The following is a 17,962-nucleotide window of genomic DNA, read 5'->3' as shown; positions in this document are numbered from 1 at the left end:
AAGTAATAACTGCTATTTGTCCTCATGAAAGACAGGAGAGTAACACTATTCACTGGTATGTTAAAAAACCGAAAGTGAACGTAGTCATCCTGACAATTTGAAGTTTGTTTTGCAGGAGATAAATAAAGAAAGATACAGAAGCCCCATTCCATATCTTGCAATTATAGAAAGGAATTAGTCGGAAAGGGATTCTCAATTATACTCCGAGTCCAACAAGGATACTCTCTCTCATTCATGAGCACACACGAGTGGTTACACTTCATAATTTATACTAAGTAAATGTGCTCTCCTCATATATGAAATAATAAGTATTATAAAATAAATGAAACATACATATATTCAAGTAGCATTTAAAAAAACCGGCCCCTCTTCCATTATAGTATTAAGTTCATCGACAGCTATGTGAGCATTGTGTCAGTTCTTATTTAGTTGATGCTGTTCAGTCTTAGGACGCGTCTTATCAGTCCTTGAGATCGGTCCTTCGGACTGTGAGTAATAGAACTGATTAAATAAAAGTTGATTGACGTGTTCAATTACCAAACTCTATAAGTTTTAGGACAAAATTGGACCGGATCAAGACGTAACTGAGGTATAAAGTCCTAAAAAAGGGCTGATACAGCGCTAGTTATGTTTTGTTGGCAAAAATTATAAACTGCTGAGTGCAAGTCTTTGTTTTAGTCAGAGTATAATTACTCTGATCAACATCAGAGTAATTTCACTCCTTGCTATATAAGGAGTGGGATATATGTTTATTTATTTCCTTTCAGAACTGCTTGCAGCTGATCCAATAAAACGTCATGACAACTAATTTGCTCTCTTCCTAAATATTCTTCAAATTGTCAGGATTGCCACGTTACTTTTCAGTTTCTTTTATTTTTATATACCAACAGGATCTATTTTTTACACCGTTGGATATGTTTCTTAATTAATACAAGATTTAATTCGAGTTCAATAGACTAACACTTACAACAAGAGTACTACTCACAAAAACATGTCACTGTGATAACACCTTGATGACTGATGACTAGTGTAAAATAGTTGTAATGAGGGTGTAACTATATGGAATAGAGTCAATCTAATCACAAGGTGGAGTCTATATTTTCTAATGAAAACTGGTATGTGTATTGTATTCATTTATATTTCAGTAGGCATAGACCTACTCACATAGGTGATTTAATTATCTTTAGAATGCCAATATCTTAACCATCCAATGGTGCAAAAACCTTTTACTACCCCCTACCCCCTTTTAAATTTATTTATATGGGTTATCTTCGGTTTCAGTCTGGAAATCCTGGACCGGTTTAAGACTGTTATGATTTTGGTTGTACCCATCTTATTCCGTCATTTGAAAAAGTTTGGTCAAGATCGGTCCAAAAGTAAAATTCAGTGCCAAAAAAATCAGACTGATTTAAATTCAGTCTATCCCAATTTTATGTATAAATTGACTTGACTCATATGTGCTTTTAAATTGTCAACACGGTACAATGACGTCCCACGAAGAGGTCAAACGTGTAAAAACCTTTACTTTTTCTTTATTTAACTTATAGGTAGTGCTGTAAATCCTAAGTATTTTTTAGCGTGCGAGTTTGTTAGTAGTTGGCAGCCTTATACGTGGTTCCTATTTTCATTATTGAGGAGGGAACAACTAAATATAAAATTTAACCAAGAAAGTGTTTGCATATGAAGGACGGATAGTAACGCTGAAGATTTGGTAGTGAGTTATAAGTATAAGTCCTTATTATAGTACAATGATGTCATACGTATTACGAAGTTTAAACAGAGACAGATAGGAGACATTTCCATCCCGTCGTTTCTCCTGAAATACGAAAATCTGAATTCGAGCATCTCTTGAGATAAAATGATCAAGTTAAAAGTGTATTCCTTTTATTTCCTTCATCTTCCTTTGGTTCTGACCCTTGTTATATATTTTAGTGTTATGGTTATAATTACATACTACCATATACTGATGGATAGATTCTTAATTATTTTGTAAATTATATGTTTGCAGTATTTGTTTTTAGATTTTTAAGATTACTCAGTTATTTATAATCTATATAAGCTCTTTGTTTAACATAATGGAAATATCAATGACTGTTGATTTAGAAAAAAAGAAAAGAAATTCGGTCTCTCATAATAAATGAGACCAAAAACATATCGATCCATAAAAGAATTGTTCATTAATTGAAACGGTGAAAAAATGGGTTGACGGTCTTGGACCAGGGTCTGGACCGAAAAACTGCTCTGGAAAAAATCACTTAAGACGGAAGGGATTTTTTTTCGTGCTGTACCGAGTCTCTACACTAGAGTTTACGGCACTTGGTAATTTTCTCTTAAACTATTTTGCCGACGATTCTCACACCTTACACCTTTTTGTCTTTGGACATTATGCCTTAAAGCCATTTCGCACCAAGTATATTTCGCCTTAATATATAAATTAATGAAATCAATACATCGTTTTTGTGATTGTTGGTTAAAATTGATGTTCCATTTGAATATTTAAGTCCAATTATGGTACATGTAAAACTATAAAACGCTACCATGGCTGTTTTCTTTTGGAAAAAGGAGGAAATCATATCCCAAAATTTCAATACATTCAGAAAGATGACTCAAAAATAAGAAAATTTTAGCAGCCGTTTTCACTTCTATATATTTTTATTTTGTCCCATTTTCATGAAAAACTTTTAAAGCAAAAGTTGGTAATTTAACAATCTTCTAAATGTCAAAATGCCCCCCTCCATTCTAAACAATGGCTTCAATAGGGTGGGGGACGAACAGAAGCACAGATGGCATTGATGAAGTCCGAGGAGAAGTTGTTCCACTCCTCCCTGATCATATCCTTCAGGGAATCGACATTCGGATGATAAGTCTCGTTCTTCGTGCCCTCCAAGACGGACCAAACAGCGAAGTCTACGGGTTAATGTCGAATGAAGACGAAGGTCATGAGGTAGCCATGTTCCCTCTGCAGAAATGATGCACCTTCTTGGACGTGTGTGCCGGGGTGCCGTCTTGGGTAAGCACATAGCTGTCTTTGGTGAACGTGCTCTTCAACCATGACGAGACATGGTACCTGAGGACCTTGTAGTAGACGTTTATGTTGACTTTCTCATTGGAATTGAAAAAGTATAAAGGCATCTTACTCTCGTAAGACGCCACGACGCTGAGTACCAATACCTGAGCTGGATATTTGGTCTTGAAGGTTCCCTTGACCTGAGCTCTTGATTCAGCCAAGAAACAATCATTTCCCTGTTCAGAAGAGCAGCTACGGTGAAGATCTTATTGTTGGAGTAAATCTTGTGTGCGGAGGAGATCGCCCACCCTTTGCTGCATTGCTTGTGGCTCGGACATTTTTGATCACGCACAAACAAAGCAAACATGAAATTGTAGCCTTTTATGAGTTCTTTAGAATGGCGCCAATTACAAAATTTTCAGACTTTTAAGTCTGCTGCTAGGCACCTTCGAATAGAATTCTACTTTTTGAGTCTTCACCCTATACACAAACAAAGTATCACTCTGTAATGAATTCCAACCAAAGACAAAATAAATAATAAAACTTGTATATAGTAAGAAAAACAAAAATACATAAACATGGCAACAATTGGCATCGAATAAGTGCTAATCACTTCTTTGTTGGTAATCATCATTAGACATAATTGATAGTTCATCCTGGAAAAGACTCATGAATTGACGAACAAGGATAATATGAGGCAAGAGCACAATTCCATCATTATTCAAACAGAAAACAAACATTTAATGCACTTTTTTTAGAAACAAGTATAGCATATTTTGATTTCAACATTTGCAAAGTATAAACTTTATGTATATGTTAAGGTGAAATATACTTGAGACAAAATAGCTTTAAGGCAAAATATCCTGCCAAAATAGTTTAAGGCAAAATTAACGGACATCAGAATTTACAACCATAAGTAATAGTATTGAGACCATCTTTTCTTCCAGTTCGGTCTTAAGTGATTTTGGGTAGGTCAAATTTTTCTGATCAGTCTAGGATTTCCAAACCCAATATTAATCCCAATAAGTACCTATCTAAAAGTAAATATGTCTATCTCCATTATTTCTCAGTACAATAATGAGATGGCCAGTCTTATAAAAAAAAAGTATCCTTGATAATTAAAATAATTATAAATGTACATATCATTAGTATTTTATTGAATTGATGTTATTGTAATTTCATTATTGGTAGATATATAAAAAGTGAAGGTTGGAATTATGGGATGCACACGAATTGGGAATTAGTTATTATTATTATTATTATCATTATAATGAGCGAGTTTTAACAGTGGTCAATCATGTGTTAAGGCTACCTACAGGGTAAAAAAAATAAAATATGAAATACGGTGCGTCAACATAAAGACAATCTTGAACAAAAATTAAGAAACCCAATATTTCACAGACATATTTGAGTCAATTATAGGGGTATTACTCAAATTTGTGGTATTAATTGAGAATGCCAATAATGTTAGTTATAGTTTAAAATATTTATTTGATTAATATAACTTATTTGGGCTCCGATATAAGCCTTTTCAACCATAAAATCTATCCATTTCTCATTTCTTATTCTGATAACAATTTTGTCAACTTCAATTGCAATTTGACGTATACCCAAAGAGTATAATGTGTTGATAGAATTTGACGATCATTCGTCCAAGAATACAAACGTTATTCTAAATTAATTTAGAGAAAGATCATTCCAGCTTGCTTTTTCGTTCACGGGCTACAAAAAAAATCTACTTTTCTATACCTATGAATATTCACAAAGAAAAAAAATCCCACCTTCTTTCTGGACTTCATCCAAAAGACATTTATGCTCAAAATGATCAGGATTTTCTGGTTATACTCCTCCGGAAATCCATTGCAATGGTGTACATTGTAAATATTATATAGAAAATATGTAAAAATAGACATGATGCAATCTTTTGACATAATTTTTAACCTCCTGTAATTAGAGAAGGATATTCCCTTGGGGTTTTCAATGAAGAGTAGAAATTCTCAATATAAGTGTATAAGTATAAGTATTCATGATTATTAGGTATGCTAAGAATTAGGGGTAGAAAGTTATTACTTATAATTCAATTATTATTTGGTTTTGTCACGCAGCAGTGTCTTTTTTAAAACGAAAATCCTCTAAGGAAACTTCATACATTTACATGAATAATCACGTCTTCTAGTGTATTGCAACCTCTTTAACTAAAAGAAAATTAGAAGAAATCCCGAAATAAGTTGGTGGTTTTTAGTTTAGCAGGGGCGTCCGCAGGGAATGGCTAGACGAGTTGTAGCGCCCCCCCCAAAAAAAAAAAAAATAAAGGAATTTTTTCTTTTTATTAGAAAATTTAAAATTTCATTTTTTTCCCAAGAAATATATTATATCAAATTTAATTTAATTATTCAATTTTTTTTCCTAAAAAAAATAATTCTTTGCAACTTTTTTTCCAAAAAAATATAATCTTTTTTCTATTTTTTAACAAAAAATTTATAATTTCTTACCAAGAGGATTTAATTTTTTATGAAAAACTATAGATTTAAATTTTTTTTTTTTTTTCAATAGTTGTGGATTTATTTTTAAAAATATTAGTAATTTTAATTAAATTTTTGGATTTTTTTTTCTAAAAAAATATTTTTTAGAAAGAATTGTGGATTTTTGGTATTTTTTTCCTAAAAAATTAAATATTTAAATTTCATTTGTCAAATTTTATTTACTAAATTGTTAATTTTTTTTTCCAATAACGTTTTAAAACCCAAGCCCTATCCATCATAAAACCCTGCGGACGCCTCTGTGATGGCTTTCGTCTGAACATCCTAGACTGGTCAAATACTGTTATTATTAGAGTTCTAATTTGTTTTTGCTTTTTAAAGAAGTTTGATCAGGACCACTCTCAACGAAACGTTCCGTCTGAATCTATCTCTCTTCAAATTCGGCCACAACCAGCGATAATATAAAAAAGCTAGAAGAGCAAGACGTCAGCTGAGTAAAAGGAGAGAGGAACATAATAGAAGAATAAATTATATAATTATACAGGTGTACAGGTAGTCAAGGCCTCGAAGGTCGGACGAAATGGTTGCTGCAGTGAAAAAGTCTGTCGAGGACAAGAGAGGCAAGTCCACCGTCAGCGGCCTCTCCAGTGAGTTCAACGTCAGCAGAAGGACCATGGACAAGAGACAAAATAAGTTGCTGACCTCTTCCGCTAAGTACTTTTGTTCTATCTGAGGGAAATTGTCCACATGGTCTTGACCATACGAATGATATTTTTTAGGAGGCATGATATCACGTCGGGGTGACTAATCTTAAGATTGAAATATTTTTACTTTAAAAAAAGTAAAAATGATTATTCCTTTATACGAATATAAAAAGGAAAAAAGAATACAAGGTACTATGATGAATATTTAATACTAACTAAACAAGTCGAATTCCTACATAAGTATTGATGTACAAAATGATGCATAAAAATGGATCTAAATATGCAAATAAAAATGCAGAAAAAGGCCAAACATGCAAATAAAAAGGCAAATAAATCCGGTAAAATAGGATGTACTCTGTTAAAAAAACAAATATATAATTAAATTGTCTCAATCAAGGAGGTCCTTGTATGATTAATGAGATAACGGCGGATAATGTACGGATATAACCTCTGAAGTAAATATGTGGCCCGTCAAACACAAACGCAAGATAGTAGGATATTCTTAAAATGTATTGGGATTAGTGTTGTGTAGGTCCTTCTTTGAATTGAGGACCACGGTCTAGTCAAGTCCGGTGGAATCGATTAAAACCAAAGTCAGAATGGATGTTGCTGCTTTCGAATTTTACAAAAAATGAAAGTACAGTGTAAATTTCAAAAAGATTAATCCAAAGAAGCCGATTGACTTAGTTCTGATGATCTTGGTGAAATGTACAACAGATTAATCAAGGATGCACGCGTCATTTCCATTGAAGAACCCACGATTAAGATGATTGGAAGGCATGTACTAAATTAGGTAATCTAACTGAGATTAAGATTGTCAGCGATGGTGCAGATATCCTTACAGATCTGGACGTTTGTCTAAATACTATCAACTGTTATGTGTTGAAAAGGATTTAAGATCCAACAGTAAATATATGAAAGCCACTTTAACTATCTAAAGCAGAGAGTCCTAATCTGTGGGCCAAGACCCCAAGTATCTCGTGTTAATATCATTATTCTCTATTTATACAGGGAGGGGGATCAAATTGTCGCCAAAATATTTATCTACAAAAAACAACTCAAATTATACATTTTTTAACTTTTTTTATTGAAAATCAAAACTATGACGAGCATATAGGTATAGAATAGCCATTCATTCGATATAATCACCGTTGGCATCAATAACAGCCTCAATACGGCCTCTGAACCGGCCGTAGGCTCTTCTGACCATCTCATTGTTCATGTTGCCGAATACCTTCTTGATGGACTCCATCAGGCTGGCCTTGGTGCTATGGGGATGTTTGTTGGTATGTCTCTCGACATAGCCCCAGACAAAATAGTCCAAAGAATTAAGGTCGGGAGAGTTAGGACGCCACAAATCCTTGGTTACGACGTGATAACAGTTCTCGGTTAACCACTGCATGGAGATTTTGGACACATGGCAGGGTGCTGGGTCCTGTTACCACACCCAGGGCCTGTCTCCGGCCACCCCTTGGATCCAGGGCAGAACCACCTTCTCCATAACATCCAGGTAGACCTCTGTATTGACCTTTAGACCCGTTTTAAACATGTGGGGAGGTATAACATGACATTCACTGCTGTATATTTCAAAAAGATTAATCCAAAGAAGCCGATTGACTTAGTTCTGATGATCTTGGTGAAATGTACAACAGATTAATCAAGGATGCACGCGTCATTTCCATTGAAGAACCCACGATTAAGATGATTGGAAGGCATGTACTAAATTGGGTAATCTAACTGAGATTAAGATTGTCAGCGATGGTGCAGATATCCTTACAGATCTGGACGTTTGTCTAAATACTATCAACTGTTATGTGTTGAAAAGGATTTAGGATCCAACAGTAAATATATGAAAGCCACTTTAACTATCTAAAGCAGAGATTCCTAATCTGTGGGTGGAGACCCCAAGTATCTCGTGTTAATATCATTATTCTCTATTTATAGTAGTTAACTCAACTCAAATTTATTTCCTACAATTATTGACTGCATAGGATTGATCGAGAGATAAGTGTTAAGATAATTTTTTTTTTAAGGAATTGAGTTATTTTCATAGTTAAAGCAAGAAATGAAAAGTCACAATGGGTCATTTGTAACGAAATTATGTCAGCCGAATCGAAGAAATCCACCAAAAAAAAAACCTAATTTTGACTTTAAGGATCCTAACCTTGCGGTTAAGGATGTCCAAAGAACACAGCTGATGGTTTAAGAATAACAGGCTTGATTTTGGAGGCCAGTACAGATAGTAAAATATGAAACCATTTAAGCTTCATATTTGGTGGCCTTCAGAATCGAACAGGATTCTCACACTATTGCCAAGGAGTTAATAGAGACAGTATGCCAAGACATTGTTCAAGTTATGCTTGGACCTGAATAAGTAAATAAATTGAGTATCATATCCTTGTCTAAAAATACGGTCAGTAGAAGAATAAACGACATGTCTGTTGATATTATGGAGTAATTAATACATTTTCATATCTAATTTATATTAGATATATAATTTACCCTTTGGTAACTTTTTCTTTTTTTTTTAAATTACTTTTATGTTGACGCACTTTATATGTAGAGCCCTCAATGACTGTTAAGTTCAAGATGAAATCAATTATGAAGAAATATTAAGACTTGTCAATTTTTACTTTATAGGTATAACATATTAAGTATACATGGATATTTAATTGAGAACATGTATCTTTTTGAAAGATGAGATGATAAAAAATGTGTTTCACTTTTGATGTTTCTTTTAAAAGAAGAAGTAAAAAAAAACTTAAATGTGAACTTTCCACTAATGGAAATTTACTCTGATCCCAAGAAGATAGGAAATTGTGTATCCCCACACAATCTTATGCCGACATAAATATTAATGTTAGGATAATGTTATTAATTAACATGGGATATATAATAATTGATCACGTCCCACGTTCCGCCTCTTCTCGTTCTGTTCTATCCCAATTATTAGATATGATTTTTTTTTTTTTTGGGCTTGTAAGAAAATGAAAACGAAAATAAACATGGTAACCTTGTCAATTTGAATAATGTTTTGAAGGAGACCAGCTCAGCCGACATGGCGTTTTCATTAGATAATTTATTATCTGATGTGACAAGGGAGGATGAGTAGAAGGAAATAAACAAGGACATTTGCAAGAATGTCTCCGATGACGATCCACAATTTTACTCTGAGTCCAAAAAGGACTTGAGATTAAAACTCTACAACATATCCTTTCATGAGCACACACAATGTTAAATCAGGTTTTGAATATAATTAAATGCTCTAATGACATATTTTAGACCAAGACCAAATGTTAAATGAAGAAGTGAAACAAAGACAACTTTTCCCATTTTTGTACGAATTTGGTTGCCTACGCGAATACTTTTTTTTTCTCTAGAGGCGCTGAGGATAATATGAAAAAAATGACGTACTTCAAATGATTAAGTGACTAAATTAGGTGAATAATTTTACAAATTAATGAAAATTGTGACCAGTTCTTTGTTTTATATGTCCCTTGGGTACCCAGGTTCTGGCAATTCTACTAATAATGGTACTTGAACAACTTCCAAATTTCAAAAACCTCTCTATAAGGTATCAATTTTAAATAGGTTTGAGTACTTTAGTTTACCATTTGAACTGGTTCAGTAAAACTAAGATTATGCTATTCCTTGTTTTACCAAATGGGCTGTGAAGTAGATAAGATAAAGTGTGCAGGAGGATATTTGGAAAGAAAGCTGAATAATTTATATCTTTCAATTGACTTATAAGGCGAATTTTTCACGCGGGGACTACACCCTCCCTGTACTACTACTTAGTCACATCCCTTCTATTGGGACAGATGCAAAAAGCACAAAAATAGTTTGTCATTATTATTAATTAAGGATGTATATTAAAAAACAAACAAACTTGGAATTGAGTATTTTTGCTAAAGGTTCCTTACGTAAATTATTTCCTTGAGGAGCACTAAAATCTTAAACAGTTACGTAACTTTTTTATGATAAAATCTTAGGTGTGTTTATTGCGCTCACTGGGATTCCATCCATTTTCACATTTTCCTTTAAATATTTGATATTTCTTAAGGTAAATTCATACATACAACAAACGACCAGGAGTAATATAAATTTATTTGTAAGAGGTATGTATTTTATGATCTTTAAACCTCAAGAAAGCTCCATTTCAAAAGATGTTGTATACATACAAATGTGCCTTGTTTGGAGATCATAATATTCAGAGTTCTTATAAGTAACTCCTCATGGTTCCAACACGTTCTGAATTGTACATGATATTCAGTTGTACGAAATAACTATATAGCAGGAAGAAGTTTTACTTGAGGGTGCTTTTAACACATGATGAAGGTTAAACATAGAATGTTTGGTGAAGAACTCGTCTTTAATTAGTTCGAGTGCTCTCCTCACTCTTTCATGAGATAGAATGCCAGAAAGTTTTTGGACTTCTATCTTGAACTTTTAGAAGGAGTTTTAGAACGTCTCCTGATGCACGCCTCTCATAATATTCGCCAGAAGTGTGGCTGCTACATTGTTGACTTTTTTAAACCTAGGTGAGACTCCATGTGGAACCACATTTCCAGATCTTCCTCATGGAACTCGGGGAGTAAGACAATGGCTCATAAAGGCCAAATCAGAGAAATTTGGGAAGGAAATTTATCTGTTAATTGAAAGGTAGAAAGTCCTGAGGGGGATTTGCAAGCAACTTGACTAAATGCAGGTTTGAACATAGAATCTTTGTTGAAGAAGTAAACTCGTTCTCTCCTTGTATGTATATATGGTGGAGAAAATAAGTAGTTGATCCCTTTTCAATTTTGTATAGATTTTTTATAGAGTTGAGGTTCGAAGACGGGATAGGGTAAACCATGATCTTAATGTGCCTTTTCTTGAGCAACTCATGTGTTGCTATGGTCGTATGTTTCGGGTCAGTGTCAGACTGAAGACCCATTTCACGACCCATTTTCAGTGCTCTGCCTTGTGGGAAGGCGGTTGTGGCCCAAAATTTCCCGGAGGATGGACGAAACCTTTCGATGCTATGATTTCATCCTTTCCCGTTAGCAGATAAGCATCCCTGAAGTATTACATATGTTTCCACGTCCATGTCTGACGATGGGAATTTTGTTTTGGGATTATACTCACCACCTTTCTTCATCCCAAAACTTTTGTTTGTTCATATAATGTATCTCACTCTTAAAATGAACCTACCATTAAAATGATAGATTTTTTTCTTTGCCAGGTGGCCAATTTACAAAATTGAAAAGTGATCTGTGAGGTCATCGTATAAAAGAGGTCAATAACTTGTACATATTTATGTATTATTTATCGAAAATGCACTTGGATAGAAATGAAGGACAAGCCAACATGGCGTAGTTGGGAACTAGAAAGCAACCTATTTGCGAATGAAGGAGAATATATCTCATAAAATTAAGGCGTGTAAGAACTTAATGGAAGGAGTGGGGTCCTTGACACTGGAGGAAAGAACTGAGTATATTATGAATAAAGTCCAGTTCATTATGTCTAATGTCGAAGATGCCTCCTTCCAAGAAATGTAGAAAGGATTTAACTCTGTGATAAACTGGAAAGATAAGGAAGACAAACTAAAGAGATAATCCTGGAAAATATCTCCAAAACAGTTTAAATTCGCTCCCCCTGCAACATGAAATCATGTGATAACAGCAGTCTCTAGCAAATCTATGGATATTTTTTTTGAAGTTCACCTTTCATATAGTCGAAATATATTTATGATGACGTAACTTACTGAGAAGTATAATGGTGCCATTGAGCAAAGATTGCTCCATGAAACAGCTTTTGCATCCGATTTGGAAGTGTACTTAATATTTAGAACGGTATTTGATGGCACATAAAAATGGAAATAACAACCCATAATGATGTAAAAAAATCCATGAGAGGTGGTAGCCCTGTGTATGAATGGACACCCTTGGAGAGGAACAAAACTCGTGAGACATCAAATTTAATTAATAGATGCATAAAGATCACGAATAAGATATTTAATGAGTCTTAGGAGGTATTTTATTTTTTTGCATAGTCTTGAAAAAATGGAAAGTTACACATATATTATTTAGTTTATGTGTATTTTTAAGACGATTAATCTCAAATATGAAACAGATATGTCTTTTAACATAGCCATATACATAGCAGTATATATTATATAGCTAACTACTCGTATGTGTAGATATACATATACCTAGATATGATTAATCTCTGTGCTACGTGTTTTAAATACAAACACATTATTTGACAAGTAAATAATACCATTAATTTAATAGGGCACATTCTTGAAGTAGATCTTAAAAGACATTAGATAATATGTACCTACAATGTAAAAGTATAATCAGGTAAAGGGAGATCTTATCTTTCTACAATCTTCTTGTAGGGTATTTTACACAATAAATCAAGACTATATTTTTACAAGAGTATCATAGTTACCAATAAAGGATGGAATTGTAATAATAATCAATGGATTATCCGCAAACTCCTCACTCAATGGACGTTTATAACTTCGATCTGTAACATCAAAATTACATCGTATGACGAATTGAATAAATAAAAAAAATGGAATAGATTCACCTTCTAAATACTTTGAAAACTCTTTTTGGACCATAAAAGTATTCATTATATGAATATTTTCTGGTAGAAGAGGAAATGGACCTAGTTTTATGAATCCAACAAGGGATTGCCAAATGTTGGATGCGTGGTATAAATTGTCATGGTGAGGATCTAATAGAACGGCGGAGCGTACAATCATTGAGTTTTTGGATGGAATGAAATCCATTATGACAATCCTATAATAAAACTCTCCAAATGTATTTTCAAAGCGTGTTCCAATTAAATGTATCATTTGATCTGTCATGTTTTTACGCTTAATGGACTTTGGATCATCCATTCCATATTCGGATTGGACTTTATAGAGTTGTAAAAAGATTTCAATCACCGTGTCTTTCATTACGGGAGCCAGTTGTTGAACCATGCCGCTCTTTACTCGAAAGTATGTTAGGTTCTTATATTCTATCCGATCCACTAATAAGCTGTAGATGTCCTTCATATCTTGGTCTAAATAGGACAAAAAGGTAGGTATATTAGAATGTTTTTGGCTCCAAAAGTTGGGTGGAACATAGTCCAAAAATGTTTTTATGTTGAAAAATAAAAGATAATACTGTTTGAGGTATTTTGATCAAGGCTTGGAGGTTGTGAACAATTTTTACAGTTGTAAATTTCAAAATTTATCCAAAAATATAGTTCTAACGTAAAAAAATTGATCTGGATTGATTTAGGATGAATATTTTGAAATACTTCGTTGCTTTATTAAAAGTAGGGACTATTCTGTTTAATAAACAATTTAAAATAACTTTTAAAAATCGACAATTGTCAACATTGAGGCGAAAAGGAAATGGATGTCTGATTTGCTTCACACCCAAGTGAATTTGAGGAGATCATGAAGATCTTAGGGCGCCCTCAGAGTCTTGTTTACAAGATTAAAGCATGGTGGTCTCAGTTAAGATCCTGGAGAGATCCCTTGGCAGCCAAAGCCGTTGGAAAATCAGGATGATGGAGAACCACAACACTGTAATAACTATAAGTCCGGCCAAGTCGATAAAGTAGCAGCCAAGGCTCTCATTGTTAGTGATTGGACTTTGAGGAGGTATTTGAAGGATTTGTGGAGGCTTCTTATTTACGACGATATTATCGAAGAATTATCGATCAATTTGGGTATCCTCCTCCCCAGACTGTCCCCCCTCGACTATGCCATTTAGGGTGTAAGCGAGAATAGAACTTGTGTCCCCCTTAACAAAATTGTACAATCTCAAAGCCTCCGTAGAAGGGTAGTCGTCTGCTATGTCTGAGACCTTCTTCAAAAAGTACTGGGTAACCCTTAGGCCCATGTTGGAGGCCATAATAGAAGCCAAAGGAAATCATTTTAAGAAATAGAAAGATTTATAAATAAAATATCTGTAATAAAATTTCAACGTTGTACTACAATTCATTTTTGCAAAAGTTTACCCTATTTGTTAATTATCAAAAAGTCCATGATTTTACCTTGAAAACTGTACATATAACCTAAGAAAAAACTTTCACAGCATACTACAAGTAGTCGATGATTGTCGTAGTTGCATACTAAAACAGTTGAAAAACAAATCGGATAATAATAGATGTAATTAAAACGTATATTGAAAGAAAATATAAATTATTTAAACATTTTTGGACTATATCTCCTCAACGCTTAAAAACCCCAACATTTTATGAAATATACTAGGAGTCAATTAAGAATAGTTTGTAGACCCACCTTTTTCTGGAGAGATACAAAAACCTAATAACAATTTATTGTTTACAGAAACCATGGAAATGAGCTTGTGGTATCCTTGAAAGTCCACTTCTTCCATTAATTCTCTAAGCTAAAAAATAGTTAGGAATTATTAAATATATTATAGATATATTTTGTTAATAAATAGGCTTTATTCAATGATTTATCCATTCAATGCCACTCTTTTTATCATTTAAGCTCTGATAAGTCTACATACGTAGGAGAACAAATGGTGCACTCCATAATAAATTGAATTATCATAAATTGTTATAAGGTATAATCACATTAATATATCTTTACAGAGTCTTTTTTTTTACAATACTAGACTGTTATAAAATGGAGTGTGGATGAAATTTTCAATGGAAGACAGTATTTTCTCTGTATTTGTATAATGTAAATAAATAGTATGTTTATTATGCTAATATGGACAAAGTGCATTGGATGAAATATTTAGGAATTGTCGGATATGAAGACGACATTTCAGCGTGTTAGAACCATTTATATATACCTACATTTTTTTTAAACCAGGGTTTATTTATTTTGGCTCTAAAATAATTGTATCATTGGATCAACATTAAAGTATCAAAAATACATAAAATTTACCTACCAACAATAAAATGACAAAAAAAAAAAAGTTGAAACCTTTGTTGATTAAAACTTGTTAATAATTTTTTGTTATGTTTTAAAAAAATGCACCAATTTTGATGTGAAGATAAAGAAATCCTCCATTTCTAACGGTCTCTGAAAAATTATCCCCCAATTCTACTGCAAATGTATCATATATTGGCCTAAGTATTTTTATTTCATATAAGAGGAGCAATGTTGTTTTTATTATTCAATGGAAAAGTAGCAAAGTGTATCATTACTAAAGAAGGGATGCGTGTAAAGAAAAAACTTAGTTAGTAAAAAGAAAACGGTTGTCACGTGAACTCTTTCTTCTTTTTGAGTTCAATATTTAATTAGTCGTTGGTGTGTTAATATTTCCCTCTAATAGGTGAACTTTCAAAAATTGATTAAGAAATCTATAACTATAATTATTAAGTAATTCATTTTCCCCACCCCTGCCCAGATTAATATAACAAAAAGCTGATATTAATAAAGTTTTGAATTCAGTAATACCCTATGTATCGCTCCCGCCTTCTTCTCTTGCTTTTACACAAATCCCATTTCTAATAATTACTTTAAATAGTTGACACTTCCAAAAGTCCAGGAATCGCACAGTAAGGAAAACATTGTCCGGAGGGAGTTATTAATGAATTCTGAAAAATATTACATGGGCAGGGGCTTCTGCAAGGGGTGGGCTGGAAGGGCTGTATCCCGTCCCCCAAATTAAAGAATTTTTGTTTTTTAAAGATAAATAAATTTTACACTAAAATAGGACTAAAAATTTTTACTTGAAAGATTTATTTTCGTAAAAAAAAAGGTAATTCGAGCCAATTAAGCAGCATAGGAAAAATTTAATATTTCATATTCTATTTCCAAAATATTTTGTTTTTGATGAATAACTATGGATTTTTGAAATTTTTTTACAAGAAATTTAATTTTTTGTCAACAGCTGTGGATTTTTAAATTTTTGTTTGGAAAAAATTTAGTTTTTTCTAAATAACTTTGGATTTTTGAAAATAAATTCGAAAAAATTTAATATTTGAAATTTATTTCCAAAAAAAATATTTTTTTTCGATGAATAGTTATGGACTTTATTGTTATTTCAAAAATGTAGTATTTGAAAATTAATTTTTGATTCTATTTTTACAAAAAATGTAACTTTTTGAAATGCTATGAATATGTAAATTGTCTCGTCCCCCCTCAAAAAAAAAAAAAAATAGCTTTTTGTAAATAAGTGTGGATTTTTGATTTTTTTTAACTGAGCCCCCACACACAATATATGTATATATATAATCCTGTGGACACCCTTGACGCTTTTTTTTAGTTGATCGTATGTTTCTTCTCTTTAAACCACATTTTTAATTATTGTTAGTGATGATTCGTTCCACATTATTATAATCAATACGACTTTAATCTCAACGAGCTGTTCTCTTAACCTCCCCTTCATATCTCATTTAATTGTTGACAGTTAATTAAAATTTTAAATTTAATAAAAGCGTGGACTCCAATTCAATAATTGTTATTTTATTAAAATAACTGAATAGTCATAAACAACAACTACTAAAATACCCATACAGTTCAGGGATCAATAAATCCCTATAGTAGATTGAGGATTCTTAAGAAGAAAATACAATTGTACTTATATTTCTTTTATTTGTCAAACGATAATTGAAATTCAAAATTGAATAAATGCATTGCCTATGACTAAATAGTTTTGCTTTATAAGAAATCGAAGTAAGGCACATATCTATACACTAAAAAAATCCTATAAAGATCAATTGTTAGTGTCCACACTAAGTTATTACGAAAAGTTGTTAGGAGAGTGTAGGGTGAATCGTGACAACTAAGGTTTAGGGGCATTTTATATGTAGAGGTACTTGCCTTATATAGTTTTGTTATAAAATTCAAATTATTTAGTGATAGTTAAAGCATTTATTCAATTTTGAATTTTAACATTCAGTCAACAAACAAAGAAAACATGACTACATCTTCCACAAACACCCTTCTTTATCACATAAGTGACATATTGACAGCTGAAGCATATGGACATTTTAGTTGTAAAAAGTACTTGTCTGATTACATGTATTTATAAAATAACGACTATTACGTTTGTATTGATGTTTTTACTTGATTTTGAATTTCAATAATTAGTCATCAGTTAAAGGAAGTAGGAATTATTCAAGAACACTTAAGAGTCGTCTTCATATATTACTACACCAAAATATTAAATTAATATTTGTCAATATCAACATTTCATTTAAAACTCCATTTTAACTGCATTTTGAAACTTTACAGCATAAATGCATCCATTCAATAGAAACACTTAAATGCATCCTAAACAACAATAAGCTCGTCTACTTTTCCTACTGCTCATAAATTTGAAAAGTAAATATACCATCATCAACCGTATATTTTAACTCCTGAGAATGAAAAATGAATTTATTACTTACTTTCTTGGATATACCTATGAATATATTTTTACAATCAATAACTCAATGCCAATGAAAGACAATTCATTAATGACCCTAATCAATATAATACTTATTAACTTCATTTTGAAGGATAGATTCCACCTCAATTTTGAGTGTATTGTTTTTATTCAGGTCCTCTATATTTGATAGATCCCAATTATTGACAATCATCTTCACAGCAATCAATTCACCTGTTAATTATAAAAAAATATATTTTTGCGTATACATATAATATATATAAGACCATCAATATACAGAATAGTGTATCTGAGTACTGATTCATTTAAAAAGGTACTACCGGAGGTTCACAAATATGCAGTCCTCTTTTTAAAATTTGATGTAGCTTGTAGCTGATTAAAATAATTTGAAAAAATCATTTTTTATGA

The 17,962-nt window shown here is 32.4% G+C and overlaps 1 protein-coding gene across 1 annotated transcript in view; it reads right to left on the bottom strand.

Moving 5' to 3' along the window:
• The window catches only part of LOC121122241 (uncharacterized), a 74,868-nt gene that overhangs the window by 20,488 nt on the left and 36,418 nt on the right, over positions 1-17,962 (bottom strand). Inside the window, exons 4-7 of the mRNA XM_040717229.2 lie at positions 17,655-17,767; positions 14,482-14,590; positions 12,768-13,250; positions 12,627-12,704 (exon numbers count right to left, since the gene is read on the bottom strand). Of these exons, the coding sequence (XP_040573163.2) occupies positions 12,627-12,704; positions 12,768-13,250; positions 14,482-14,590; positions 17,655-17,767 (783 nt within the window). The remainder of the gene's footprint in view (positions 1-12,626; positions 12,705-12,767; positions 13,251-14,481; positions 14,591-17,654; positions 17,768-17,962) is intronic.

This window comes from Lepeophtheirus salmonis, chromosome 7, assembly GCF_016086655.4.
Source record: "Lepeophtheirus salmonis chromosome 7, UVic_Lsal_1.4, whole genome shotgun sequence".
Lineage (NCBI taxonomy): Eukaryota > Metazoa > Arthropoda > Copepoda > Siphonostomatoida > Caligidae > Lepeophtheirus > Lepeophtheirus salmonis.
Note: the sequence above shows the minus strand (reverse complement) of the source record. Positions and strands in the feature narration are given on the sequence as shown.